The sequence below is a fragment of the Amblyraja radiata genome, chromosome 23 (assembly GCF_010909765.2).
Source record: "Amblyraja radiata isolate CabotCenter1 chromosome 23, sAmbRad1.1.pri, whole genome shotgun sequence".
Lineage (NCBI taxonomy): Eukaryota > Metazoa > Chordata > Chondrichthyes > Rajiformes > Rajidae > Amblyraja > Amblyraja radiata.
Window position 1 is genome coordinate 5,713,127 of NC_045978.1, and position 27,924 is coordinate 5,741,050.

The window sequence follows — 27,924 nt, forward strand, 5'->3', positions numbered from 1 at the left end:
GGTAATATATTTTACAAAGTCTTGTTAGAAAAATGCAGTTATTAACATTTACATGCTGGACAATCATCTGTAATGGTGTCATCATTAATGATAATAATGTGGTAACAATCAGCGACATGACTGATAGAGGGAGAAACACCTATTAGTCAAAAACATGGGCAGCGACAGACAACTTTAAATGTGCAAGAACGCAATGACCAATTTAGCTGCAATTTATTAAAAGGTTGATGCATTTGCCCAAAATTTAATGACCAGACTTTACCAACATTGAAATAACTAAAGATACACTCCCAAACTGAAAAAATTCAAACCCTATTTGTAGAACACATTCAGCGAAGGCCGCAAAAGATAGATTCATGTTTGTGTATATAAATTTCAAAGAGCATTTAAAACTATGGGGAAAGGAGGATACAACTTTCCAGCTTGTCAACGTACTTCATGCAACTTGCTTTTTTTCAGCGATATCCTATTGCCAAGCAGCTTAAATATATCATGGAACGTTAATGACAACACAGGAAGTAGCTAGCCACCACGTTCCAAGATTCAGTTTTGATCGTACTTTTGAGGGGTTGTTTTTGAGAAAAGAAAACCACCCAGCGAGTGCTGGCTACAGGGAATATAAAAGTGAATTTTCCACTGCATCAGACTTTGGCTGGAGCCAGAGGCAAGAGTCTTTGGATATGTTATTGTCAGCATTGTGTCTCTACCAAACTATATGAACAGGTCATTAATCTCATGGCCATGGGATATTCCTATGCATAAATATCTGCTGTGTGTTTGCCTGCATGAAAAATCACTCTATCAGAAGCAATTATTTTGTGAAGATGAAAATACATTAATTGTCTGTCACAAAGTGTTGTAAACTTTGCTCAAACAGTTTTGACAATAAATTTACTGTAATCATATTCAAACCTACAATCTTTGCATTAGTTTTGTAGGCACATCTCAATCTTCTGATTTGATGTTCGCTGATATCCTGTCATCTACATACACCAAGGTGGGTTTAAGTGAGCTTTGCTTTTTCTTTTGTTTAACGGTCCATTTAGTCTTGTCGTCACACAGCTATGCATTCAGAGCAGCAGCATTTGTCTTAAGTACAAATACAAATTGATTACCGTATTGATTACCGTCAGTTTTTGAAAATATAGCATACACTGTATTGCAGTGAAGTCAAATTAGGACAACACAGCTATACAGATCTTATATATGAAACAAAATATGCAGTTTCAGCTGAAAATATCAAACAAGATCCAACCAAAGCATAGTAACACTGTCCAGTAGGTGAGGAGAAATTACAAATACACAAAATGAATTTTTCATCTTGTTTCTCTTACCATCTTATCTCTTTTATTCCCCAAATATTTAAATAGTGGTTTTGCAAAAGTGGTTTGTTGGAGGATGCTGGGGTAAAATCATGCAGTTGTTTCAAACTTTTAACCACAAATGTCAAAACCAAAATTAATTAGTGCTTATTAGCTAATTCTATTTGGTGTCAAACTCAAAAATGCTTTACCTCTCTATACCAACATATGAATCAAAACAGGTTTTGAACAATTAAGTTTTAGTTGAATTAACTTTTAATATAGTAAACGCTCCACAGTTGCAGAGTCATCTTTAGAGCTTCTAACCCACTTTAAAAGTCTGATCACCTGTTGTTTGATTTCAAAGGTTATTCAGGTTCAACTTTGAAGAAAAGTGTTATTCTTCAGATTGATGCTGTCATGTTAAAAATAATACCCTTATATAAGGTTAGCTATTCTACCACGCATAATGGAGAAAAGCCAGTGCAGCATGATTTAAAGGAGTCACGTATTTCTTGCAACTAAAGGATCGGGATATTTCACAGTATTTTCCAGTAACTTAACTAGCTAGCAGTTTTCCTTCTACACTTGCAAAGAAGGGGATTATGATACAGAATTAACTCATATAGCTTATTTTAGAAAAAGATTCACACAAATGTCAAGTGGGTGAAATGGAAAATAAATAAATTTTCCTTCAAATACTTAAAACTGCAAAACAAAAGTTTTAAATTTGACTGTGAACTCCTTTAACTCAGCTTCACATTAGTAAAATGTGTTATGCTAATAAAAGCCACCAGTACTTTTGCACAAACACCAATTTTTACTTCTCCATTCCATAGGTACAGTACATGGGGAGGGAAATAAGTCCAAAAGTAACAATTTTGACGGAGTTTCGTGCTTTACTTGGACAATAAGCAAAATGTTTACTGTACACACTTTGTGTACATCACATGGAACATCAAAGCATTAAAGTACAACACAACATCTTACAATTTACCCTGCACCAAGATGTACAGTAATCTGCAAGTCCTGGTATCAGCCAGGTAAAAGATCATATCCAACAATGTAATTCCTTTGCACTATTGAAAATTATTTTTTGTTGAACAAAGTTTAATATAAAAACAAAAATTCCTTCAGTGTTATCAAAGTAAATAAAAAAAAATCTTTTAGATTAAGAAAAAACAAACTTAATCTAGAAGACTGAACACTTAACTTGATATCATTTTCCACTGAATGAAAAATAAAATAACAAGAAACAGTCCTCATAATCTACTCAGTAAATTTGGAGTTTCATTTTCTCTCGTTTGGATAACAAAGAAAACGGAGGCACTCCTCTTTTTTTTAAACTAGCACCAGGTTTTGTTACACCAAAACAGTTTGTTTCTAATGGCCAATTCAAACACATACCAAATAATAAACTACATAAGTTGGATATGACCCCAATTTTGTTAAGCAACCTTTCAATCGTCATGTAATGTACGTTTGGAGAAGCATCAACAGAAATTCAAAGTTCCAATGAAAAATTAGGAATAAATTTCCTTCATCAAAAAAAATTGAATTAATGTTGAAATGAATACTTTTAAAAAGTTAAGCAACTTAATGATTTAGATACTACAGCAAGATTCAAACTGTAGTTGTCTAAACCGGAAGTTACAATGTCACAGGACAGGAAGCATCCAATTTTCTCTGGTGCTTGCTTTGGGTCAAAGAAAGGGCTTTCAGTCAGTGACATCCAGTGTTTGTCCTAAAGTGTTTGAGTTAGCCGGTTTGATGAGAGTGTCTCCATCAATTTCTTGTTTCACGCATCTGAAAATAAGAGGATGATTTTTCAATAAAATGTTATGGAAAAAATATCTCGTCGTAAGTGTAGATTCAATTAAACAATCCAAATTGGTCAAGACGCCTGGAATTACGATGTATGTTGATACAGAATCTGAACAAACAATACCATTTTGTTCCCCCACAAATTCCACGTCAACCATTGACCGCCCATTCACACTAGTTCCATTATCCCACTTCCTCACCCACTCTCTAGACACTATAGGGGTGATTTACAGACGGCAATTCATCTGCAAACCCGAACGTCTTTGGGATGTGGGAGGAAACCGGTTCACCCAATGGAAACCCATGTGGTTACAGGAAGGACATGCAACCTCCATAGACAGCACCCAAGGTCAGAATCAAATGCAGATCTCAGCTGTTGCAAGACAGCAGATTTACCAAATGCGCCACTATGACGCCCTTTGATGGCCATTTAATCAATTGATGGGCAATTAGATCGATTCTTCTTCTGCAAACTCCAAATTATCTAGTTTTCACAGTTGTTTACTCTATTTTTCTAGTCTTTCCAAAAGCCTTAATCTTCATTGCATGCCATGCAAGAACAAAAATAGACAGGCACTCCCTTCCAAGTTCCATGATCTTGGATCGTCAGGTTTGAGGAAATGATTTCAGAATGGATTAAAGACTTCCTGGGGGGTGAGCAAAAAAGCACCATCTTCACCAAATTATGGAAACCCTGGCCCATAACCTCTCAAAAATGTGGAGCATCGAGGATAACACTGATAACCTGAATTTTGCCAGGAACACACGTGAGTCCAGTAGGAGTGCCTAACCATTCAGCCCCAACAAATATCTGCCAAAACAATTGGTGGTTCCAAATGGCTCCAAATTGGCTTCAATCGCCTCAAAACTGGAGTGGAAGTAGGAAGTAGGACACCCTTAATCCTGAGAGATTTAGAGGATTAAATGAAAGAGAAACACTTTACACTTACACAGCAATTGGTCCATTTCCTGTTCTTGATATTTCTACATTTTGTTGGTCCAGCTCAGACAACAATTTTAAGATATTAAGAGCAGCCTGGAAAGGGAGAAAAGAAATGTTAACTACTTTAGTAAGACTGTTCTAGAATCCCAATCCACTAATTACCGGCAATTTTAAATCGTTTCATCAAGACTTTATGATCAAGTTTTAAAATTATGAAGTTTTGTTTTACCATGTCATGACAAGACTCAACATCTTTTCCAATTCCATGACTGATCAGAGGAGGTTGGGATGAACAATTTATCAATGACACATACTCGTTTTTGTTGTTTTTTGGAAAGTCTTTATATTCAACCTAGAAAGAAACAAATCACATAAATAACTTTTTTGTTAAATGGCCATTCACATAGAACAAAAGGACATGCCAGAAAAAGAGCGAAAACCAAAGGTCTGGTAGGATTGACGAATTGAAGGTAATATTAGTTTAAGGACAAAAAAAAACTCAGAATTGGCAAGCTGATAATGTACAGTGTTTTGAAAAAGGTGCCTATAGGAATAGTATTTGTCTAAAAAATTGTAGAATTGTTCCTGTGGATTAGAGAAGAGCAAATGTGACACCACAATATCAAACGGGAGAGAAAACAGAACCACAGATCTATTAGGCTCATATCAGTAGTACAGAACGTGCTGGAATCCAAGACTGGATACAATAAACTGGAAGTCGAGAAACGAAAATAGCGTTTGATTAATCACCAGGAGTTCTTTGAGGATCAGACTAGGATGGAGGGGGAAAAAAATGAATTGCGTGTTTGGGTTTTCATAAAGCTTTCAAAATGGTCACTCACAGGTCATGTTGCAATTAAATTAGGAATTTTGGGGCATTATACTGACAGGATTAAGAATTGGTCACCAGGTAGAAAGCAGAGTGGGAATAAATGGATACTTCAATTGGCAGGTTGTGCCTCAATAAATACTGCAGAGATGGGTGCCGAGATCGGTGAAAGGGCTGAGGGGACCAAATATCACATTTCAGAATTTGCCGTAGACACAAAATTTTGACGGGATTGAGACTGGGGTAGGGAATGTAAGGCAGCTTCAAAAATATATAGACAAGTTGAGATAGCGAGAATATGGCCAATAAAATGTGACTTTCTCCACAAGTGCATAACAAAAAGGCAGAATACAATGTTTAAAAAGAGAATGGATAATGCTTATGTTCAAAGGGGCCTTTATCTTTTTGCACACAAGTTTATTGAAAATAAATATGAAGGAACACCATGTAATTAGGAACGCATATGATATATTGGCACATAACAGAAGGATTTGAATACAGAAGATATCTTATTGCAATACGTAGGACCTTGGTGATTGTGCAACTGAAGTAACTAGTTTTGATCCCATGACCTAAAAGTGAATGTATCCACAGGGGAAATGCAATGAAGATTCATTAGACTGGTTCCAGGGAGGTTGGATTTGCTGGATGATATCCAATAGATTTAGCCTGTGTTCTTGAGTTGAGATTGAAAGGATATCTCACTGAAATGTGAAAGTTATTGCAAGCTAGATATTGGCTCCGGCTAAAAAGCAAAATGAAGAGTAGATATTTTTTCATGCGGAATGCACTTAATCTTTGGGATTCTCTTCCCCGACTGTAGGGGCTCTGTCATCGTCCATTCAAACAGTGATCTATAGGTTTCAGGGTATGAAATTAATCAAGGGATGTTGGGATAAGCAGACAACGGAACCAGAGCTCAGCTATGATCACGATGCACGGCAGATCAAGCTCACAACGGCAGAATGAAAACACAGGCTCCCATTTCTTATGTTAAAATATTGAGCCATAGGCTTTCTGGACCTGGTCCACTATTCTGTGAGATCTCAACATCTTATACATCTATCAACTCTCCCATTTGAATGAGATGCAACTCTCCCATTTGAATGAGATGTCATTCACTTCCCTTTAAGTCTACATTTAAATTACCTTTGAACTTAAATATATAACGGTTAATTTATTGGGTAAGCCCTATCACAATACCATTCAAAAATACTATTTAGCGTATAATCTGATTAATGTAGCAATACAATCAGAGAATTCACTGATTCATTTTGCATGGATCAAGTTCAAGATTTATTTCCTAGAAGATTTAGTGCCAGAATAGAACCACATAATTTTGAATAATACAAGTAAAACCACCATGTACAGTAACACAGAAAACAGCTCATCAACTGGCTGGATGTACTTGTCGTCATATGCAAAGATGTGAAGTTTACAGTGCATTTCGTAACATTTCCGCGACACAAAAAAAAATTAACTTCTTAGAAACATACGCTCAAGATAGATTTGTTATACCTGCAATGCTTGAACATTAGCTAGAAATTCCAACTGTTCTGAAGGTCTGGTTAGGGTGTTTTGTGGCTTGCGGGCTGCAGGGTTATTTTTCAATACAGTTTCAGCAGTTAAGGATGTCCCACCATACAGCAGTTCTCTTGCAATCATTGCAGTAATTGTGGCCATTGCCGGATTCACCGCAGGCCTGTTGAAATCTTTGGTATGATGCCCCTGATTGACTCCAACAGCCTGTGCTACTTCAGGAACCATGGGTAGGATTCCAGCAGGCAGTTGCTGGTGGCTGGGATAAGGCATTCGAAACTCATCTTCCAGGCGCATACTCCCATCTTTACCTGAAATATTATACGTGACAATGTTTAATAAATCAAAATAATTGCCTTAGCACATGAACTGATTGTTGCAGAATCATTCGACATACACTTTAAATTAATCTTAGCAATGTTGCACTCTTATTGATGATGTAATAGTCTGATCAAGCCCATTTTCCTCATTCATATACAAACAACATACTATGCCGAATGGAACAAACATTTCCCCTTTGATTGCTGCCATTTTTATTTTAAAGAAAATCCATCCTCATTTTTACTTCTCCACCATTTTCCATTGTGACACTGATGGCTTCTTGTTATGTAAAGATGACCTGGGCCAACACACTTTACAAAGCAATAGAATTACACCCTAGAATTAGAATTTTTACATTTGCATGATACTTGTCATTTTTCAAAAGAAGGGTGGTGGGTGCATGGAAGAAGCTGCCAGAGGAGGTAGTTGGGGCAGGGACTTTCCCAACATTTAAGAAACAGTTCGACAGGTACATGGATAGGACAGGTTCGGAGGGATGTGGACCAAACGCGAGCAGTGGGACTAGTATAGCTGGGACATGTTAGCCGGTGTGGGCAAGTTGGGCCGAAGGGTCCGTTTTCACACTGTATCACTCTATGACACTGTGACAACTGTTTTAGATGAGCGTCATGTTGCAGTTCACTTCTTAAGTGATGCCGTTCCTAAACATGTTCAAATCTTTATCCCCAGAACAAAAGCCAATACCAATTTTGCAGACTGGGTTATTTATTTTGCAAACAGAAAGTTTGGCTGCATCTTAAAGTGAAACGGAGAAACAACTCAATAGAAACAAGGACGCCAATGAAAGGAAAAATGCAGAGTGTGAAATAGAGATGTTAATCAAGATTGCTGCTTAAAGAAATATTAGCCAGCTGTGTGTAAATGACAAACATTCTCCACGTTGAGAAAAGGAGGCACAAGTGAACCAGAAGGTTGGTGTGGTGGGCCTTTGGTTAACTGTATTATTATAGCGCAGTTAATTTCTCAATGAAAACATTTAGTTGGCTTAATTCTACACCTTCACACAATATCATTCTGGTTGCTTGACTTTTTGCTTAACTTTCTTCAACATGTGCCAAATCGTAGAATTTAAAAGATAGGCGAAAGGAAAAAATGTATTGATTCACGTAGGAAAAGTCAGCTGAAGTAGTGCAGAAGAATAGACGAAGCATAATATTAGAACATAGCATATCTCAGTTCCCTGAAACCAACCTGCTGCTGTATCTTCCATAGAGGAATTGGGTTCAAAAAAGGTTACTTTTCTTCCTTTGACAGGTTCTTTCAAAGTTGGCTGAAAAGGATACGAGAAATTCTTCAGAACAGACCTTGTAACACTCAAAGATCATTAAAATTAATTTGTTATTATCTGCATTGCAGAAAAAGTATTACCTTTTCATCGGTTTTCAGAGCTGGTTTAGGTGGCTGAGTCTGAGGAACTTTAAAACCTAAAAGCTCCAGCATTTTCTCAGCTGCATTTCGTTTAGCAACCTTCTTATTTGGGCCCATTCCCTCTGCTAATTGACCGCCGACTTTTACCTAAATAACAGAGTACAGTTCAAATTATTTGGGATTGTATCTTTCAGAATCCATAGAAAATCAAATAAATTATGTAACATTTCTCACCCGCATAACAAACTCTCTGAGGCGAGGAAGGCCTCGTTCTACCATTAATGTATATTCAGGCTCCTTTTCTTTTTTTGCTTGCTGAATTTGAGCTAGACGGCTGATTGGATTCATTCCTTGCCCATACTCTGGACTGGTCTGTAGCTTAAAAAAAAAAAAAAATGCAAGCTCAGCTTTTCAGCGCGAATCAAATCAAATCAATGGGCAAAATGATGAATGAAGTTTAACTTTTGTGCAGCCAAATCCGTAAAGCCAGATTGTTTTGGGTATACAAGTAACCTAATTTTTTTTTTTTAAAGAAAAACTGAAAATTTGCAATGCTGAATCTTGCAGATTTGAGACACCAAAAGCGGTGTTGTTTTGTCGTTTTTTCCCCACCTTTTACTTTTGTATTTTTCACAAGGAAGAGAAGGCCTGCTTCTAATCCTATACAATTTTCCTGACAGTTTCCGGAAAGCGAGTCAAAATGTCCTGCAGTAAGTTATCCAGAAATGTATCACTACGTAAATGTATAAAACGTCCCAATTAGTTCAGCTAACATTGAGAGCTAATGCTGCCATTTTGCCGAAGAGGATAAATTAATAGCTCATAATCGTTCCCCCTAACGTACAGCATCAAATGTAATAAGATTTTACTTCTATTAATTATACCAATCTAAAATAGCAAGAATCAGTATGTGAACCAATAGTCGAAAACATATACACTAATTCAGATTGTTCTAAGTAGTCAGGATATTCATCAAAAGGCTACAGAATGGAATCTGATACAAACTTAGTTCAGAATTACACAAAAAGATCCATACTCATCTCAATTTTGAAGAATCCATATAACCTACCATTGATATGACCTTATTTCTGTGAACACTGCATGAGTTGATAAAGGGGAAAAAAACGACAAATCTAAGATATTAAAAAAGACAAAATGCTGAGTAACTCAGCATGTCCAGCAGCATCTCTGGAGAACATGTATAGGTGACGTTTCAAGTTAGGACCTTTCTTTAGACAGAAAGATTACATTTTTGGCCAGGACCCTTCTTCAATCTAAGTTATGTAATTGCCACCAAAAGAGTTTAAAATGGGGAATGGTTTCATTTTCCAGAATTCACATCCTTCATTGAAGGAAAAAGTAAAATACCCTCAACAGACAGGTAGATCAATAAGACAATAATAAAAGCAAGATTCAAGAATTGAATTAGCTTTGCAATCATAACAATTGATTTTCACTAAAGAGAATAGACATATCATCAGATATTTTGAAAGATAAAGTAATTAACACAACCAGGTTCCATAACTTAGATGATTGACAGAAAAGCAGATATCACTTATGAACAACACACCCCCACACAAGACAGCAACTTAGATGTTTTAATAAACACAAACACACAGATTTCAAAGGCAATAGTAGTGCAAGAATCAATTATTTAAAAATGATTAACATACGATAAACAAAATAAAGTCATGGCGATTAGTCCATACATAGTACAAAGAGGAAAATCGTTCAAAGAATCATGAAACACTGAAAAGATAGATAGTCAAAATCCTTTCCCCATAAAAATAAGAGGGCACAGGTTTAAGATTAAAGGATGAAGTTTTAAGGTGATCAGGATAACTTTCCTTTTTTTTTTTAAACACAATGGTTGATACCTGTCACTAGTCAGATATAGTCACCATGTTTAAGATACATTTAGACAAGCACTTAAGTCATTGAGGGATATAAATCTGACGTGAGGAAAATGGGATTTGTGCAGATGGGCACAAAGGTAGACCATTTCAGTGCTATGTAACTATGACCGCTTGTTTCACAAAAATATCTCTGGATAGCAATGGCCAAATTTGAATGTGGAGGCACAATTACACATTTGTTGAAAACTGTTCACAATTCCAATTAAATTAGGTAACATGTATCCTTCCTGTGCAAGGAGCATGAAGTACAGGAGACATCTGCATTAGCTTTTAAGTTACAGTACCTTGGTAAGTGAGCATGCATAGAAAATAGATCTGGGGCTTTTCTCAAAACCTGAAGCTGCTGGAACAGTAATCCTGCAGATGATACGATACAAAGTACCTAACCCAAGAATTTGTGAATCACTCACGAAACCTGATCAAGTTACCAGCAGATTTTTTGATCGGCCGATCAAAAATCAGCCCACCATTCTGCTTGGACGGTATCCCTTATTTCACTTCCTTGAATGAATGGCATAGTCAGATTTATTTTTTTAATCCAGCTAAAAATATTCCTCGGCAAAAAATGTTCAGTGACTTTACCATTGCCCATGGACAACGAATGCAAACAAACCTTTTCTTATCATCTTCATGCCACAGAGCCAGTTTACTTCAGCCAGTTTGTCATGAGATGCAGTTCCAGCATGGTAAACCAAGACCATTTATCAAAATTGCCCAACTGCATTTAAACTTGCCTGGAATTTTACATATTTCTTGCCCATAAACCAGGCATGATATTCACCTCCAGAAAAAAAGTAGGAAGTATTGTCCGGGGGTCCTAGAGGCCGGGTAGGTCCCTGGCAGGGTCCAGGGGCAGCGCCCCCGGTGGGGGTTCAGGGGGCTCCTCCTTTTCAATAAATTGAAAATAATTCCTAAGCTTTCTGCTGGTAGTTTACATAACAGAAGCTTAGAATTTTTCCAACACACAATCAGTAAAATAACCACCAAAAGATAAATATTTCATGAAATAATTGACTTCATACAGCTAAAAAAATCTTTACCTGAATTTCTAAATGAGCTATTTGTAGAGATGCCAAAAGAATACAAAAGTAAAACCTACACATCACCTTGGAAAGGTACCGTCTCAAGGCATAATTATTCACAGTACTGCAAGGCACAGTTAACTGTCAATACACTGATGTCACATCGACAACGCTAAGAAGGTAGAAAACTAAAAAGCTCTGCCAATAACAATGAAAAGAAAAATTCTCAATATAAACAGAAATTCACCAGAAAGGGGAGGGGGTAGCCGCTGCCCGCGAGGTTGGGCCCCGCATCTCTCCAACCCCCACTATCATCGCCTTTGGAGCGTCTTTGTGTTCTGTCCGCCCATGGCCTCCTGTGTGCCGTTCCTCCCCCCTCCCCCCCCCTTTTCTGACTTCCATCATGAATAACAAGCTTGCCAATCTCCACTGACTCTCCTTCCCTCACCCTTTTATTTTATGATCTTGCCAACTAAATTGTGTCAAAACGGGGAACAAAAAAAAAAAATCGAAAAATCGATTCATTGTTAGGAAAAGAAAAAAAATCGGATTCTCGATTTAAATCGGAAGAATATCTTGCCTGATAAACATATTATTGAAAAAACAAAATAAACATAATGTATGCACGAGACTGCAGGTGCAGGAATATGAAGTAAAAACAAAAAAAGAGCAGTTGAAGAAACTCAGCAATTCATGCAGCATCTCTGAAGAGAAAAGTTTCAGTTTGAGACTCTTAGATGAAGGATCGCCACCTGAGACATTGACTGTCCATTTCTCTCCACAGATGATGACCAGCCCAAGTTCCCTCAGCTGCTCTCCTTCTTGATATATAATATGCAGTGTTGGTTTGCCATTTTCTCCTCCCCCACTCCCCCAAACCCAGGCAAATAACCAGTTTTTTTTAAATGCTGTTGTCATTTATTCCCCCTTTGCATGGCTTCATGATGCTGTCCAATACATTGTTTGCAATCTTACTGAGGTTGGGTCAACACGGCCAGCATGAATGCCAGAAAGATATTCTAATGTTAAGTGCACGCTCAAAAGGCACGTGCATAGGTTTGTCGGAAAGTTAAATGCTATTCGGGGTACAAACATCAGGAACTTGAACTGTAATTTTTGAGAGAAACTAGGAACTGCAGAAGCTGGAATCTTGAGCTAAAGTGCTGGAAGAACTCAGTGGATCAGGCTCAGGATTATCATTATTGATCAGGTGGAGACTGACTGGTAAAATACACATGGGACTCCATACACGAAAAAAGCTTTTCTCTGTACCTTGGTAGATGTGACAATAAACTAAATTGAACCCTTTGCTTTAAATACTTTTTCTGAAACACCAACAAATTCCAGCAATTGAGATCTATTTCAAACCCCATTCATGTAAAACCATATAAATATGTACACAATTCTTAAGACAAAACAAATAATAGGTATTAACCATTCGGTTTCTCAGCACTATATCTCTTATCACATTTCAATGAGATCACTTCTGTTTTTATTCTAAACAAGAGTATAATCTGCTTAATTTCACTTTTTACAAATACCACCTCAGGAATCCACCTGGTAATTTTTCATTGCAAGTGAAAATGCTTACATTGCAATGTCAGTTTATTGGTAAGTCTATTAGTGCCCAGAATGTATTCCCAGGAACAAGAATTCTAAGATTTGTTGCTCAAGGGCTCATAATAGCAGTGACTGCAAAGAGATGCAACGTTGGGTGATGGCAACCTGGTGTGAATCTACTCTTCCCAATGCTGTCCCAGGAAACTGGTTAAGGCCTCAGCCGTTGGTAGCCACTTGTGCAGCATAGAAACAGTACACATTACCTCATCTCTGCAGGGTTCACTGTGATTGAGTCACTAAACAAAGCTGTTGGGCATGCGAGGATAGGTAATAAGATATGGTGGCAAGTCTACAAATTTTGTGATGGTGACTGCTGACCTGTTGCTAATGAAAAATCTCCGGGTTAGGAAGAGTGTTTTGAGGCCACAAGGAGACAGGGAGACATTTAACAGGAAACTGCAAGATCTGGACAGAGTGCCAGCATGTTGAGTAGCTGATGCCAGGGCCCCCAAACAGACCTGAAAATGCTTGGTTTCCAAGGCCAAGAATGTTAAATTGAATTGCCCCCCTAAGGTACCAGTGTACACATTTTCTTGGGCAAGGAAGCAAGGCCTCTGCAAAATATTCCAGTTGAGGTCTCAGCAGAACTCTACATTTGTGTTCCTGCTGAACCTAAGCTTCAGCCTAGCTCACCTGAGCAATAGTCTCACATAAGGGCTACTTTGATGCTTCCATTAATGAAAGCAATAAAAACCTGCAATTCTGTTTTAGCAGAAACCTTAAAAATAATTGAGCGACACAAATTATTTTAACAAGCAAATAATATGTCTTTCCATACGCACCTTTACTATTGATTTAGTTTTCTTTTTTATGCGTGGTTTCACTTTCTCTACTGTGGGGAGTTGTGGCAGTTTCTTCAATTCCTCCAAAACGGCTACAGCAGCAGCTTTCTTGGATATTTTCTTACTCTTCCCTTCTCCTTCTGCAGAGAATTCTCCAACCATTACTTTAGTCACAAAACTTTTCATGTGAGGAGGACCACTTTCTTTTATTACCTACACAAAAAAAGAAAGTACTTCAGCAGATAATGTCTAACTTACTCATTTTGTACCCAACCCATGTATTTCCAAGTTGATCAGTAGCATTCAATCAGGAAATATATGACTTTATAACATTTACAAAGATTTCCAATGTAGCACAAAACATTGATTAGCTGCAGGATAAATGCAAGACAAGATTTATCCTCTTGACAACTAGCATCCAATTTGATAATTTAAATTTTACATGCAAGTGGAAGTACTTTACGTATTATCGACTAGCGGTAGTGCAAGGAGAGTAATGCTCTCACACAACTTTTGGACTAGGAATTTGTGCACACAATTCTGAATTGTCACCTGAGGGGTCACATTTCAGGTGACTATGTTGATGAGCAACAGAAGGAACTTGAGAAACCACTTTATTGATCTGGGTATGCTGAACAAATGAAGACCACCTCAAAACACACGCGTCCCTTTACAAAATCTAAAATGAGTCAGGTAGCATATTACCCGCTGTATATCCACAAAGTCACAAAATATATTCATTCTTTATCTTTTATTACAAGACCATTAAAAATGATCACGCAACCCATATGAAAAGTTGGCTGGTAATATTAATGCCCAACCCCATTGTTCAAAATACAGAATCACTCATGATTTCATGCATTTATAGAAATATAATTTCTTCTCTGCATTTCATCAGGTTCAAAAGGGCTATTTTTGGCAATGCAACTACTAAATACTTAGTTATCCTGTTTTGCTCATAAAGAAAACTTCTCATCTCTCTCAGTTTCAAAGCTGGACTCACCTGGTACAAATCTTTAACAGACATCCATCTAGACTAGACAGAGGATTGAACATTGAAGAATATGCACTCACCTAATTGAATGCCTCTTCCTTTCTGTGAAATTCAATTACAATGACAAACACCAGTTGTCATAAAGTCAGAGTGATACAGCGTGGAAATAGACCCATCGGCCCAACTTGCCCACACCGGCCAACATGTCCCAGCTACACTAGTCACACCTGCCCGTGTTTGGCCCATATCTCTCCAAACCTCTCTTATCCATGTACCTGTATAACTGTTTCTTAAATATTGGGATAGTCCCCGTCTCAACTGCCTCCTCTGGCAGCTTGTTCCATACCCTCACCACCCTTTGTGTGAAAAAGTTATCCTCAGATTCCTATTAAATCTTTTCCCCTTCACCTTAAACCTATGTCCTCTTGTCCTTGATTCCCCTGCTCTGGGTAAGAGACTCTGTGCATCTACCCGATCTATTCTTCTCATGATTTTATACACCTCTATAAGATAACCCCTCGTCTTCCTGCTCTCCAAGGAATTGTCCCAGCCTGCTCAACCTCTTCCTATAGCTCAGACCCTTTAATCCTGGCAACAACCTCGTAAATCTTATCTGTACACTTGTATGTGTAATCAGAACATTCCTTTGCACACATCTGTTTGATTTTACTGTTTAAATAGCTATTCGAAGTTTAACATTTCTCCCCAGTTATCCACAATTTACCATTACTTTGTAATGCTATAAAAAATCATCCAGATAAAGCATTAGAAAGTTAGGAAACAATCCCTTTGCTTAATCTAACAGGAGAGCCTGATTCAATTTAGAAAATAAAGTGCATTGAATATGCTCAATGTTCACAATCAAAGTTGAACGAGCAAGTAAAGTTAGGATCTTCAGAAGTACGGAAAGATATTTCAAATTTAAGTTTTCTGGGATACGTCATTTTGAATATCTTTAATTTTTCACCTTGCATGCAAATTACAATGAGGGAAAATAAATGAGACAATTGAGAAATCCCAGGAGCCAGACTGCAATCTCAGCAATGTGCACATACACTGACATCACTAACATGGAAAGCAATTCAGAGCAACATCGACTGATAATGCAGGCACTGAAGAGATTTAAATGAACTTGTGGCCAATGCAAGAAATTGAATAAATAGTAAATGAAATCAGTAGGTAAATGTACTACTCAATAATAATTCTTGCAAGTGAATTTATTTCATGCAGATTTAAATTTAGATAGTTTGCCAAGATGCATCAATAAAGATCACAATCAATCTATCAATAATTTAACTCATGAACATTAAAGATACATTAAAAAAAACTTACTTCAAAGTTCACAGGCATATTTCTTTTCAATGCAATCTCAAACACTTGGCTTATTTCAGACTTATTGAGATCATCATCATCATTTTCTTTGCCATTAATCTGAAAAGTAATACATAGTTACCAGCATGAAATGGCTAAATGGACATTTTAAAACCAAGCCAGCTTCAAGTCCAAAGACAATGACATTGAAAATAATTCTAAAGTCAAATTTTTAAAGTTCCTTCACTGACCACAAATAGAAGATTATCTACATAGTAAGAGTCTTTCATTTCACTTTCAGAACATCTCAAGGAATTAAAAATCCCCTTTTCTCATGCTCAATTCTCGCTGCTACCGTTGGGGAAAAAGGTCCAGAAGCTCGAGAACTGCGACCTCCAGGTTTTGAACTGCTTCTTCCTGCCAACCATTAGGCTCTTGAACACTAACTCAGCAACAAGGAACTGCAGATACTGGTTTACACAAAAGGACACAAAGTGCTGGAGCAACTCAGCGGGTCAGGCAACATCTCTGGAGAACATGGATAGGGGACGTTTCATGTCAGGAAACCTGAAACGTCACCTATTCATGCTCTCCAGAGAAGAAGCCTGAACTGCTGAATTACACTAGTACTTTATCCTTTTTGACAGACAAACCGAGGGAGGGATGAAGTGAAATGGGGCAATCTTCAAAAGAAAACGGAGAGAATGGGATAGAAAGAGCCCAGGCTATTTGGAAGACAAACAGGCTTCTGTCTGACTGGAACCTACACACTGCAGGTATAAAAGGTGCAGCATTGCATTGCCTAATACATTTGACTTACAATACTTTTTTTTTTAAACAAATCTAAACATTCACCAAACATGTCGATACTCACAGTTGGTAACTTGGATGGCAGGATTTCATTTTGCAGAGCTTTGAGTGCTTTGGCAGCTGCATCATGTTTAGCAGCCTGCCTGGATCTTCCTTTTCCCTGGAACTGCTGGTTTCCGATTACTAGTTCAACTTGGTAAGTGACTGGTCCGACAGGAGGGAAAGGGTAAAAGTATCTTGGGGAAGCAAAAAAAATACCATTTATGACAATTTCTTTGAGACTTTGCTTCATTGTTAGACAATGAAGCAAAAAACAGCTTTTATTTCACCAAAATCAAATGCACCTTGAGTGAGAATAGCACATAATACAGCAACCAAACACAATTATTGCTATGCTTAAATGGGCTAACAGAAAAAGACGTGAGAAATTTCACATGTCCCCCACAGATGTTAGTTGTTGACTATCATTGTCAATGCTTCAAATCTATCACACTTCTTCACGACCAGGGATGTTCTTGACCATCTGCCCCTTCATTTACTGGGAACAACCCCCCCCCCCCCCCCCCCCCCCCGTTCAACAAAGACAAATATCCTCCTAAATATTCAAAGCAAAATAGTATCTTCCCTACTTGCATTATATTAATAACTGAGAACAGATAAATCATTCCAGCTGAGGTAGTTAAAATAACAGAGCTCAGTGGATTGATAAAATAGATACCTTTGATGGTAAGCATTATTTCTCAGAATGTTGTAGCTCGGCCTTAATCCAGGATATGGATCAATTGGTCTGTAGGTCGGTTTCTTTCCCATTTTCATACACAAAGCGTTCAGCTCTACTGTCGGAGTAACACTGTCTGAAAATGCATGTATGATCTGTTTAATTTTACGTCATGTGAGCACAAATTTGTGCATATAACACCTAACTTTCTGTAATGTTTGGTTTTGGATTAGTAATGTCGTTGCATGTCATTTGTAAAAAAAAATAATTGTGAAACTAACCCATCAAAAAAGCACTATTTTACCTTTTCCCCCAAAACTTACGACCTTAACTACAAGATCAAATCTGTAGATGGTTTTAACTGTCACTATTGTCAAGCATTTGACAAATAGCAATCATTATTGCTTCTTTCTGTGACTGTTCTACTAAAACTAATTTTTACCAGGATTTTTTGAATCATTACGTGGGGGACGAGGCGGTGGTTTCGGGAGACTGGTTTCCACCAAGGCCTTTGCGGCTGCTGCATGCTGAGCCTTTTTAATGCTGCTTCCTTCAGCTTCCCATTGCTGGTCACCAAGAGTCAGCTGCACTGTAAAAACCTACAGGTAAAATTTAAAAGACATCAAAGAATCAAGTGCAAATGCTAGGATTCAAGTTTGATTTCCACTTGATACAAATACTTTTCATATTAAAACGAAAGCAGTTAAAAAAAATTACCAATAAAACTCAACAATACATTTTACAAATTACAGGATTTGACAAGAGTAAAATAGACAACAACCTCTCCCTCAATGTCAGCATAACGAAGGAGCCGGTCATCGACTTCAGGAAGCGGTGTGGAGTACACGCCCCAGTCAGTATCAATGGTGCCGAAGTGGTGATGGTCAAGAGCTTCAAGTTCCTAGGTGTAAATATCACCAACAATTTGTCCTAGTCCAACCATTTGACGATACGGCCAAGAAAGCACACCTATGCTTCTAGTCTCAGAAGGCTCAGGAAATTCGGCATGTCGCAAATGACTCTTACCAATATCAATGGATGCACCGTAGTGAGCACCCTTTCCAGTCAATCAGACCAAACATGCTTCGCGGTAACTAAAAGACATCTCTGATATAAAAACTGAATAGACACTGCTTGTGTCCAAACCAAAATTACATTCAAAAACAAAAATGTCCTGCAATGCACACAAAACATTTTGCGAGTTCATGAAGTGAACAAAATCGTGAAAGTACAAAATGAGTGTACAAAATCATGAGGGGAAGAGAAGAGCAAACGCACAGTCTCTTGCCCAGAGTAGGGGAATCGAAAAACAGAGGGTATGGGTTTAAGGTGTGGGGGGGAAAGATTTAAAAAGGAACCCGAGGGGTAACTTTTCTTTTTACACAAAGGACGGTGGATGTATGGAACGGGCTGCTGGAGGAGGTAGTTGAGGCATGTACTATTGTAACATTTTAAGAAACATTTAGACAGGTTCCTGGGTAGGATACATTTAGAGGGATATGGGCCAAATGCAGGGAGGTGGAACCAGTGTAGATGGGACATATTTGTCAGCGTGGGCAAGTTAGGCCAAAGGGCTCCATATATGACTCCATAAGTCTTGCTTAGTTTATTCATTTAAAGTCAGCGAGGATCAACCGGCTATTTAACAGAATATCAGCTTATACTTGCCTTCAAATGACAATATCATCTGCACTTTTGAGAGTAGATTAATTGGTTGGAAAGGGGAGGGGAAATCCCTTTCACATCTAATTTTGCCAGCAATGTTTCCACCAAGATACTCAAGAATCAATATTCTTATTACATAATTTGAATTATTTAACAACTTTTCTCCTGTTCGTGTTTGCATTAGTGACAGTAACTCCAAGTGAATAGTTTTACAAAATCTTTAAATGTTCTTATGGGTTACAATTGCAGAGCAACCCAGAAGATTCACCATCTAAAAATTGAAAGCAGTATCAACCTATTCATTTCCAGGGTCTAATCATTCCGCCTCCCTACAAACCCATGCTTGGGAATACATACTGAGGACACCCAGCCCAAGAGATGACAATGCAAAGGACAAAAACAATCCATTCAAGTACAAAGGTTTTATTTAGTATACATATTCTTTGAGAAGGCAGCAGAATTTTTGTAAGTGGGATATGGCTGCAAGGAATATGTTACGGGAACTAATTCTATCTTTCCTAGTCTTAGTTCCTCACTACTGTGACAAAAAAGTGCCCATCCCTTTCCACCAAACAAAGATATCAGTTGAAGAGAAAGTGAACATTTAAATATATTTTTTGAACTGTGGACTATGCTAAAAAAAAAAAAATCCCGATCAGTGCACTACAGAGGACTGTATGATTGTTCCACATAATCCTCACCACAAACATCCACTGCAATAGCTGTAAATAAAGCAGACAACTATTGCATGATTTTAACTCATTTCCAAGATTTAAGAAATAATTAAATGAGGGGACCGACAGGCCTCAGCCATCAATCCCAGCAGTGAAAAGGAATTCCCCAAACCTTCTCATCTATTCCATTCAACATACTGAAATTACCGTCTAATGCCCCTATGAAATGCAAACGTGGTCTCAAGACCAGAACAAATTCTGAAGAGCGAATGTTGCACTCGAGTGAAGTCTGTGCCATAATCAATTAAACCATGGATTTGTCTCATATTTTTTAAACAAATGGAAACTTGAAATCTGATGTAAACATGAGGAATTTTAAAATGTCATTACTGTATTTTGAAGTTGGTTTAGCCTTTCACTTTTCCATCAACTACAACTGTGACAAGCATTAGTGTGCACATAGAAAACTGGTTCTCTTGCCAACAGCAGGGTCATTGTACCGAAGAATGCACAGCTTTCTACGTACAGCTCACAAGGTGTTAGTAAGTTTTAAAAAGAGAGAAGCCCACTCTGCAATATACATAGGTAACCAGGCAAAATCTATTTTTGAATAAAGATTGTGGAGGCACAGATCCAAAATTAAACTTTACAGTATGGCGGCAGTGCCCAGGTCGCATGCGAGTCCCGGGTCTGGCTGTAGCGCCCAGGTCGCCTGCCCTGGGACTGGCTGCAGTTCTCAGGTCGCAAAAACTAATTGAAAAAAAAACCGCTTGCGGGCCGGATGATTTGGGGTTACGGGCCGGATCTGGCCCGTGGGCCGTAGGCTGCCGACCCCTGTCATATAGCTTTTGCAATGCTCTCTCCATAATTCCTGAATACATTTCACTGTCTAAAATGTTCAAGAAGACACACAATCAAAAATAACCATTCAAAACTTGGGATAACTTCCCTTATCGTGTATCTATACACTGTAAATGTGTAATCGATTGTAATCATGTATCGTCTTTCTGCTGACTGGTTAGTACGCAACAAAAGCTTTACACTGTACCTCGGTACACGTGACAATAAACTAAACTACATTTCTAATCACAGCATAAAGGTGGCTATATATCAATTAAATGTTTCATATTTACCTTAGCATGAGCTGGACCAAGTTCATTTAAAAGTTTGTACTCTGGTTGAATCTTGTTGAAACGGGCTAACTCATTCACAAGACACATAGGGGTTTTCTCTTTGGGGTTTGCCATGTTTGAAGGAACTGAAAAACATTAAATTGTTTCAGCTAATGTATCAGTTTTCTTTAAATCTAATATTAGCCTCAAACAAGGAGTCATAAAAAAAACATGTTTCAACATTTCGGAAAGTCTTGGCCAATGGATCTGTAAGTACTTATGCTGTCCTCAGAACATAGCAAATGGAATAATTAATACAATTTTCTAATAAATCTTCATATTATAAGAAACAGTCAATTGTGACTACTAATGCGGCTCCAGTTCAACCTGATTCGCAAAGTCATCAGCGCTGAATGAACCACTGATAAACATTTAGTACACCACTATGAATGAGTCTCTTTCTTCCTCCCATTCAATTATAAATATGTAATATTACCACCGTAGATATCATTCAGTGTTAATGTGTTTATATAGAAGTGGAATGGCCATGTCAGTTATGCGTCTTTGGTTGGTGTATCGGTCTTTCCAGAGGAATCACGAAAAGAGAAGCAACTCAGCATCATTTAGCCATTTCACAAAGTTTCCCACAATTTCATCTAAACAAAACATGTGGTGGCACAGCGGAAGAGTTGCTGCCTTGCAGCGCCAGAGACCCGTGTTCGTTCCTGACTTGGGGTGCTATCGGTACGGAGTTTGTACGTTCTCCTCATGACATGCGTGGGTTTTCCCCGGGATCTCTGATTTCCTCCCACACACCAAAGACATACAGGTTAGTAGGCTAAATGGCTTGGTAAAATTATAAATTGTCCCTAATGTGTGTAGATAGTATTAATGTGTGGGGATCAGTGGTCGGAGCGGACTCAGTGGGCTGATTGATCGGTTCCGTGCTATCTCTCTAAACTAAACCAAGGAGGTGACTACAAGTAACCAATGTTACCTTTACAAAGTAACAAGACTTAAACACAATATCTTACAAGAGCAAACAATATTTTGTTTAAAACGTTGATACAAGGAACTGGAACAAGGAACTGAAGACACAAAAGGACAAAGTATTGGAGTAACTCAATTGGTCATGCAACACCTCTGGAGAACATAGATAGATGTTTGGGGTTGGGACAGTTCTTCAGATGGATTGTGGGATGCAGTGGAGGTTGGGGAGAGAGACAAGATAGCTTGGAGAGAGGCAGGACAAAGCACGGCAGGTAATCAATTGGCACAAACAAGGGGGATTTTGATAGACGGATTGTTGAAACAAAGTAGTACGGGTGAGACAGACAGATTGAAGAGTTGGGATTGTGATGAAAGAGTTGCAAATGGTGAAGCGAGGAAGGAATGAAGGAGATGGGGGGGGAAATAGGTAGGATCCCAGGTGGGGAACAGAGGAGGGGGGGAGGCAAGGAAGAGAAGTGGTGGGGGGCAGAAGGAGGCGTGGGAGGTAAGAAGTTACCCAAAATTGGAGAATTAAATATTCATACCGTCGGCTTGTAACCTACCCTAGATTTGAGTTAAGCAGGCTTGCCTCATGAAAACCAAAGTAAAAACCGTTCAGGATTATTTTCAACATCGGGATTCACCTTCAAACAGCAACATTTCATCTATTGCCCATCAATACATACCTGCAGCTGCGGTGGTGGAAGTGGCAGATGCAGAGGATAAAGCTGAGCTTTGAATGGGTCTACTTGCATTTTCTGATGCCAAAGGACCAAGGCCGGTAGGAATACCCTGGCCAACAGGATTACCCATAAGAGGTTGCGACAGACTGGAAGATGAGGAATGAACCTGAATCTGAGACATTTCGCACTTCCAATACATTAATTATTTTTAGAAGATTAGATTTATAGGAAGATTTCAGAAGTATTGGTTAAGATCAGAAATATGCAGGAGCAGGATCTATCTGAAAAACAAAATGAAAATTATTGCAATTCAGTGGTTGCATTAACCAACCATGAAGTTTGACCTGTGCTGCATTGATAAGCATCATCACGATTCTAAAACATGTCTTTTAATTTAACATTTTTGTATAAAGTGCAGTTTGATATTTAATTTGCTTACAATTATAACACAACATTTTAACATAAGCAATCCATCATTTTATACTTCTCCAAAAAAATGTTTGGACATCTTCATAGCAAACAACAGTAGGGCAATTTTAACCATAGATGCCTTCTTCAAACTGATTAGATAAGTTAGTTTTATTATCATCAAGAGAGAACGGGATACAAATTGACCTGCATCTATATGAATCCACAAAAACCTATCACATCAAGATGCTGCAAGAAAAAAGGAAGAAATGACTGCAAAGAGCACAGGGCAAAAAAAAAAAATTCTGGGGATTCAGATGATTGAGGCGTCCTCCTATACTTCTGAAATCTGGATTAAACCCAATCTAGATATGCTTCTCAATTTGTTTTTCAAATTTTCTCCAAACTTACATCGTAGGCCTACTTGGTAGAAAAATGAGTACTTCAGACTGGGTATTATTTATAATCATTTGGAATGAGATTTTGATTGACCCATTTGTCCATCTTGGCTTTGTCTTTTAATACTGTTGGCTAGATATGGGCAGATGCCTGGTCAGCTAATACATGTTAATCTATTGCTTTTGAGAAATGTTGATTTTAAGACTTTCACATGGTTCCAAACTCTTGCATCGATGATTTTAAAATAACGAACTCCACAAACTACTGAATGCTCCATTAAACTATGAAGAAAGAAGGGAGCTCTCAAACAATATTTTAATCAGAACCATAATACTATGTGTGATCATTGGGCAAATTATCAATTGATATTTTATGATTAATATTTCACTAATTGTAAAACATTTCAGAATTTAATTGAAGGATGTAGTAAATGCATGTTTTCTACCTGAGAGAAAACTTCAAAAATCGGCATTTAAAAACATGGTGGCAGTAGAATGCTACTGAGATTGCTTGGGTTACACTAATTGCTATATTAAACAACACTAACCTAATGACTTTGCTTTACCCAACCTCAAAGGCAACACTGAGAATTATTTGTAAATGCAACAGACATCCATTTTGCATACAATCGACGCACAAATCAAAACATTTTGATCGAAAATTTGCAGTCCCCCGGTATTTATGGTCTGATTTAACATTTGTTAAAACAATCCAAAATTAATATTTAATTAAGGACCATTAGCTTTTTAGTCCAAACAAATAATCAATTTTTGCACTCAAATATGGAAGCCAATTCACTGTGTCTGATAAAGCTACATTTGACCTGTCTTTTCGGAAATGTAGGATTTTAACACATTTTTGCAAGGTTGACCACTTATTTACAAATAACTAGGTAATCAAGAATGAAAGGGACATTTTTCATTCACAGGATTACAGGATAGTCTTGTCACTCACAATAACTCGTCCTGGTGTATCAATGCAAAATGCTCCCGATAGTTTAAAGCCTTTAATATGATATAATAGAGATAAAAAATGCACCGTGCCCATCGGTGGTCTAAGCAATTTTATAAACAAATAATTATCTTTCTAAGAAAATTGCTGCCTTTTAATTGTTCTGCTCTGTTTGAGTCATGGAAATGCATACACCAACCTCTAAATATAATTTCCGTCAGTGCCTCATTATTGCGTATTCAGACCACTTCATGTTTTCTCCCAAAAATGCAATCTCTTATTTTTCCAAATTAACCTAAGTCTGCCCATTCTATTGCCAAACTCTTCTGAAGTTTTATGGTTGTCGCCACTACTTGCCAAACCTAACTTTACCTTGCAGAAATGTCCATGTTTATGTTCTTTATACTTAACCTCAATATTGACACAAGTGAATCTCACATCCTCATCCAAAGAATAACATTCTAAAACTCCTCTGGTTTTTAGGATCCATTTACCATAAATCTGTTTGTTCTTTGTCCACTAACGTCTCGATTTTTTGGGGTTTTGATTATGATTGGCGCACAAGCCACGATTATTTCCACATTCAAGAATTCCAATTTGGTACCATATTTCAAGAATTTAAGCTCATAAAATCTCCTGCCATCATTATCACAAAATATATCAAATTTCACTTACTAATCTGATCTACACAGATGCCTGGTAACAGCAAAACAAATTTACATTTCCATCCCAGCATTTCAATGTCTCAAAAGGCAGAAAATGTTATACTTAGCAAGTTGGACAGTGTCTGGACAGAGTGTCCATGTTTTAGGTTGATAAACCTGCATCTGCCCTGCTGGGTATGCCCTGCATTATGTTTTATTTCAGATTCCCAGCATCTGCAGTTCTTTGCTTTTAATTATCTTCTATGGCCCCCAGCACTTTAACCTTTTTGCAAACCTACAACCCCCACCGCTCCAACCAAGAACTCGCCATTCCAAGACTTATACCACATGAACAATCATGTCCAAAACATCTCGGCTTTTATGCTGCATCTCACCTACGTAAACGTTGCTGTTTGCACAAAAATTGTTAGTCACAGAGCATGGATACAGGCCCATTGGCCCAACCCGCCCACACCGACCAACGTCCCATCTACACGAGTCCCACCCGCCTGCGATTCCCCATATCCCTCTCAACCTGTCCTATCCATGTGCCTATCTTAATGTTTCTTAAACGTTGCGACCGTATTTTAGTATAGAGTAGAAAACACAGACGGGGATTATAAATTGGGAAAAAGTTAAAAGCCTTGTTAGAGGCTTGCATACATTCTAATCAGTTAAAAGAATGAGAGGCAAGTTTACAGAACCAAAGACAGCTCTTGGTTAACCAATAATTCAGAATTTAGAAACAAAAGTTATTTTTAAATAAAGTGAGCGCAATGGGGACTTGCTTTTATGGGTCATTTGAGGATCAAGGCTGTCAGTATCATTCACTCGTCTGAAGAACAAATTAAAAATCTTCTATACCCTACTTTCAGAACAAAATTGATGTCTTTGCATTTACGTGAAAGCTTCCAAAATTAGGTGGTTGACCATAGATCTGTGTAAAAATGTATATGACATTTAGTACTAGCACATTTGTATCAAAAGTCATAATTTGTGATAATTTAAAAGCTATATTAATGAACAAATCAGGTTGATTTTCAGCAGAATTGGTGAAACAAGGAAACACACTATCATGGCGAGAAGCAACATTTCCCTTTGGATGTTTTGACACAGGTGGATCCTCTGGAAGAGGACACAAGAGACTGCTAGAAACTTGAGCAAAAAAAAAGTGTTGCAGTAACTCAGCCCGCAACTGTGGTGGAAATGGACAGGCGACGTTTCGGGTCGGGATCTTTCTTCAGATTGCAAAGGATGTTTAGGTATGGAAATATTATGAGCCATAAAACTATCTCTGACATCTGGACTGCCCAAATTACACCAATAATCTGAACCTGACCAGAAAAATTGTCTGTACATTCCCCGCAAAGACGCTGCCCGATCCGATGAGTTAATTTGGGTACTGCACAGTTATAGAGGGATTGAAATCTGAAGGATGGTGATGAGAGGGCAATGACCCATATCCCATCCACCAGAGTGGGGGGGGGGGGACCTCATCCCAGCTCTCTAGGTATTGGGGCAGTGGAGGGAGTGGGTTAGAAGGAAGAGAGGGGCAACCCTGGTCCCTTTCCTCGGGTGGGGAGAGGGATGTGGGGAAAGGGATTTCCAGCACTGCTATAGGTCCGGGTCCAGAGCACCCCTTATCTCTACCTCCTCTCTCTGCCCTCCCTCTTTCTCGCCCTCCTCCAGTTTAAATTCTATTTGGAATATTTTGGAGGACCAAGAAACCCTACTCCCTTTCTACCCCTCCTCTCTATCCCACTCCTCCCTCTCTATACACCCCCTCCTCTCTATCCTCCCTCCCGATACACCCCCCCCCTTATCCCACTCATCCTCTGCCTCTATACACACCCCCCTCCTCTCTACCCCTCCCCCTCTATACACAGCCCCCCCTCTTTACACCCCCCCTCCTCTCTACCCCCTCTTTACACAGCCCCCCCCCTCTATCCCAACCCCTCCTCTCTACTCCTCCCCCTCTATACACAGCCCCCCCTCTTTTCACAGCCCCCCCTCATCTTTACACCCCACTCCTCTCTACCCCTCCCCCTCTATACACAGCCCCCCTCTTTACACCCCCCACTCCTCTCTACCCCTCCCCCTCTATACACAGCCCCCCCTCCTCTCTACCCCCCTCTTTACACAGCCCCCCCTCTATCCCACCCCCCTCCTCTCTACCCCCCCCCTCCTCTCTACCCCCCCCCTCTTTACACAGCCCCCCCACTCCTCTCTACCCCTCCCCCCTCTATACACAGCACCCCCCCCCTCTTTACACAGCCCCCCTCATCTTTACACCCCACTCCTCTCTACCCCTCCCCCTCTATACAGCCCCCCCTCTTTACACACCCCCCTCTTTACACAGCCCCCCCTCTCTACACAGCCCCCCTCTTTACACCCCCCCCCACTCCTCTCTACCCCTCCCCCCTCTTTACACAGCCCCCCCCCCTCTTTACACAGCCCCCCTCCACTCCTCTCTACCCCTCCCCCTCTATACACAGCCCCCCCTCCTCTCTACCCCCCTCTTTACACAGCCCCCCCTCTATCCCACCCCCCCTCCTCTCTACCCCCCCCCCTCTTTACACAGCCCCCCCCCCCACTCCTCTCTACCCCTCCCCCCTCTTTACACAGCCCCCCTCTATACACAGCACCCCCTTCTCTCTCCCAACAGCCAGACCGCGGCCTAGCCTGAGCGCTGCCGTCCATCCGTCCGTCCCACAACTGCCCCCCTTTCTCTCCCACCCTCCCCCAGCGGCCGAGTGCGAGGGGCCCGGGTAGGGGGGGGGGAGCGGAGGCCCGCGGTGCTCGGCCCACGACCAGACCCCCCTCCCTCCCCCATCTCTTCACTTTACCTCCTTTCTTCAAAAAAAAAGCGAGCGTCGACGCCGGCCGGCTGGTGGTTTTTTTTAAATTTTTCTGAAGAAACGAATCAATCCATTGGGTGCGGGAGCTGGCTGGCTGGCTGGCTGGCGGGCGGGATGGAGGGAGGGAGGGAGGGAGGGAGGGAGCGCCGCTGGCTGTATGGCGGGCGGCCCGCTGCTGGCACACGGCAAACACTAAAGAGAAGAGAAGAGAAGCGGGACGG

At 39.3% G+C, this 27,924-nt stretch overlaps 1 protein-coding gene across 15 annotated transcripts; it reads right to left on the minus strand.

Annotated features, from left to right (window-relative positions):
- Positions 1–216: 216 nt before the first annotated feature.
- On the minus strand, positions 217–27,805 carry stau1 (staufen double-stranded RNA binding protein 1). Of its 15 annotated transcripts, none has more exons than XM_033041439.1 (16): positions 27,692–27,805; positions 22,447–22,724; positions 20,792–20,916; positions 18,101–18,220; positions 17,783–17,918; positions 17,320–17,455; positions 16,666–16,837; positions 15,813–15,911; positions 13,487–13,699; positions 8,381–8,524; positions 8,147–8,293; positions 7,970–8,069; positions 6,416–6,747; positions 4,298–4,420; positions 4,076–4,161; positions 217–3,107 (listed from the first exon to the last, which is right to left on the minus strand). In XM_033041439.1, exons 2-16 carry the CDS (start codon positions 22,640–22,642, stop codon positions 3,020–3,022), a joined length of 2,217 nt encoding a protein of 738 aa, XP_032897330.1. In that variant the 5' UTR covers positions 22,643–22,724; positions 27,692–27,805; the 3' UTR covers positions 217–3,019. The 15 variants fall into 15 exon arrangements, with proteins under 15 accessions (XP_032897330.1, XP_032897331.1, XP_032897328.1 ...); XM_033041440.1 differs by having other exon boundaries at positions 7,970–8,048; positions 8,381–8,518; positions 17,762–17,918; XM_033041437.1 differs by having other exon boundaries at positions 8,381–8,518; positions 17,762–17,918.
- Between the last annotated feature and the right edge of the window lie 119 nt (positions 27,806–27,924).

Coding starts and splice junctions, on each gene's coding strand:
- stau1 (XM_033041435.1), bottom strand. CDS start 22,642: ATGTATTGGAAGTGCGAAATGTCTCAGATTCAGGTTCATTCCTCATCT. Junction 17,456..17,761: donor TAATGATTCAAAAAATCCTG/GTAAAAATTAGT, acceptor ATGCATTTTCAG/ACAGTGTTACTCCGACAGTA. Junction 8,070..8,146: donor CTCTGAAAACCGATGAAAAG/GTAATACTTTTT, acceptor TCTGTTCTGAAG/AATTTCTCGTATCCTTTTCA.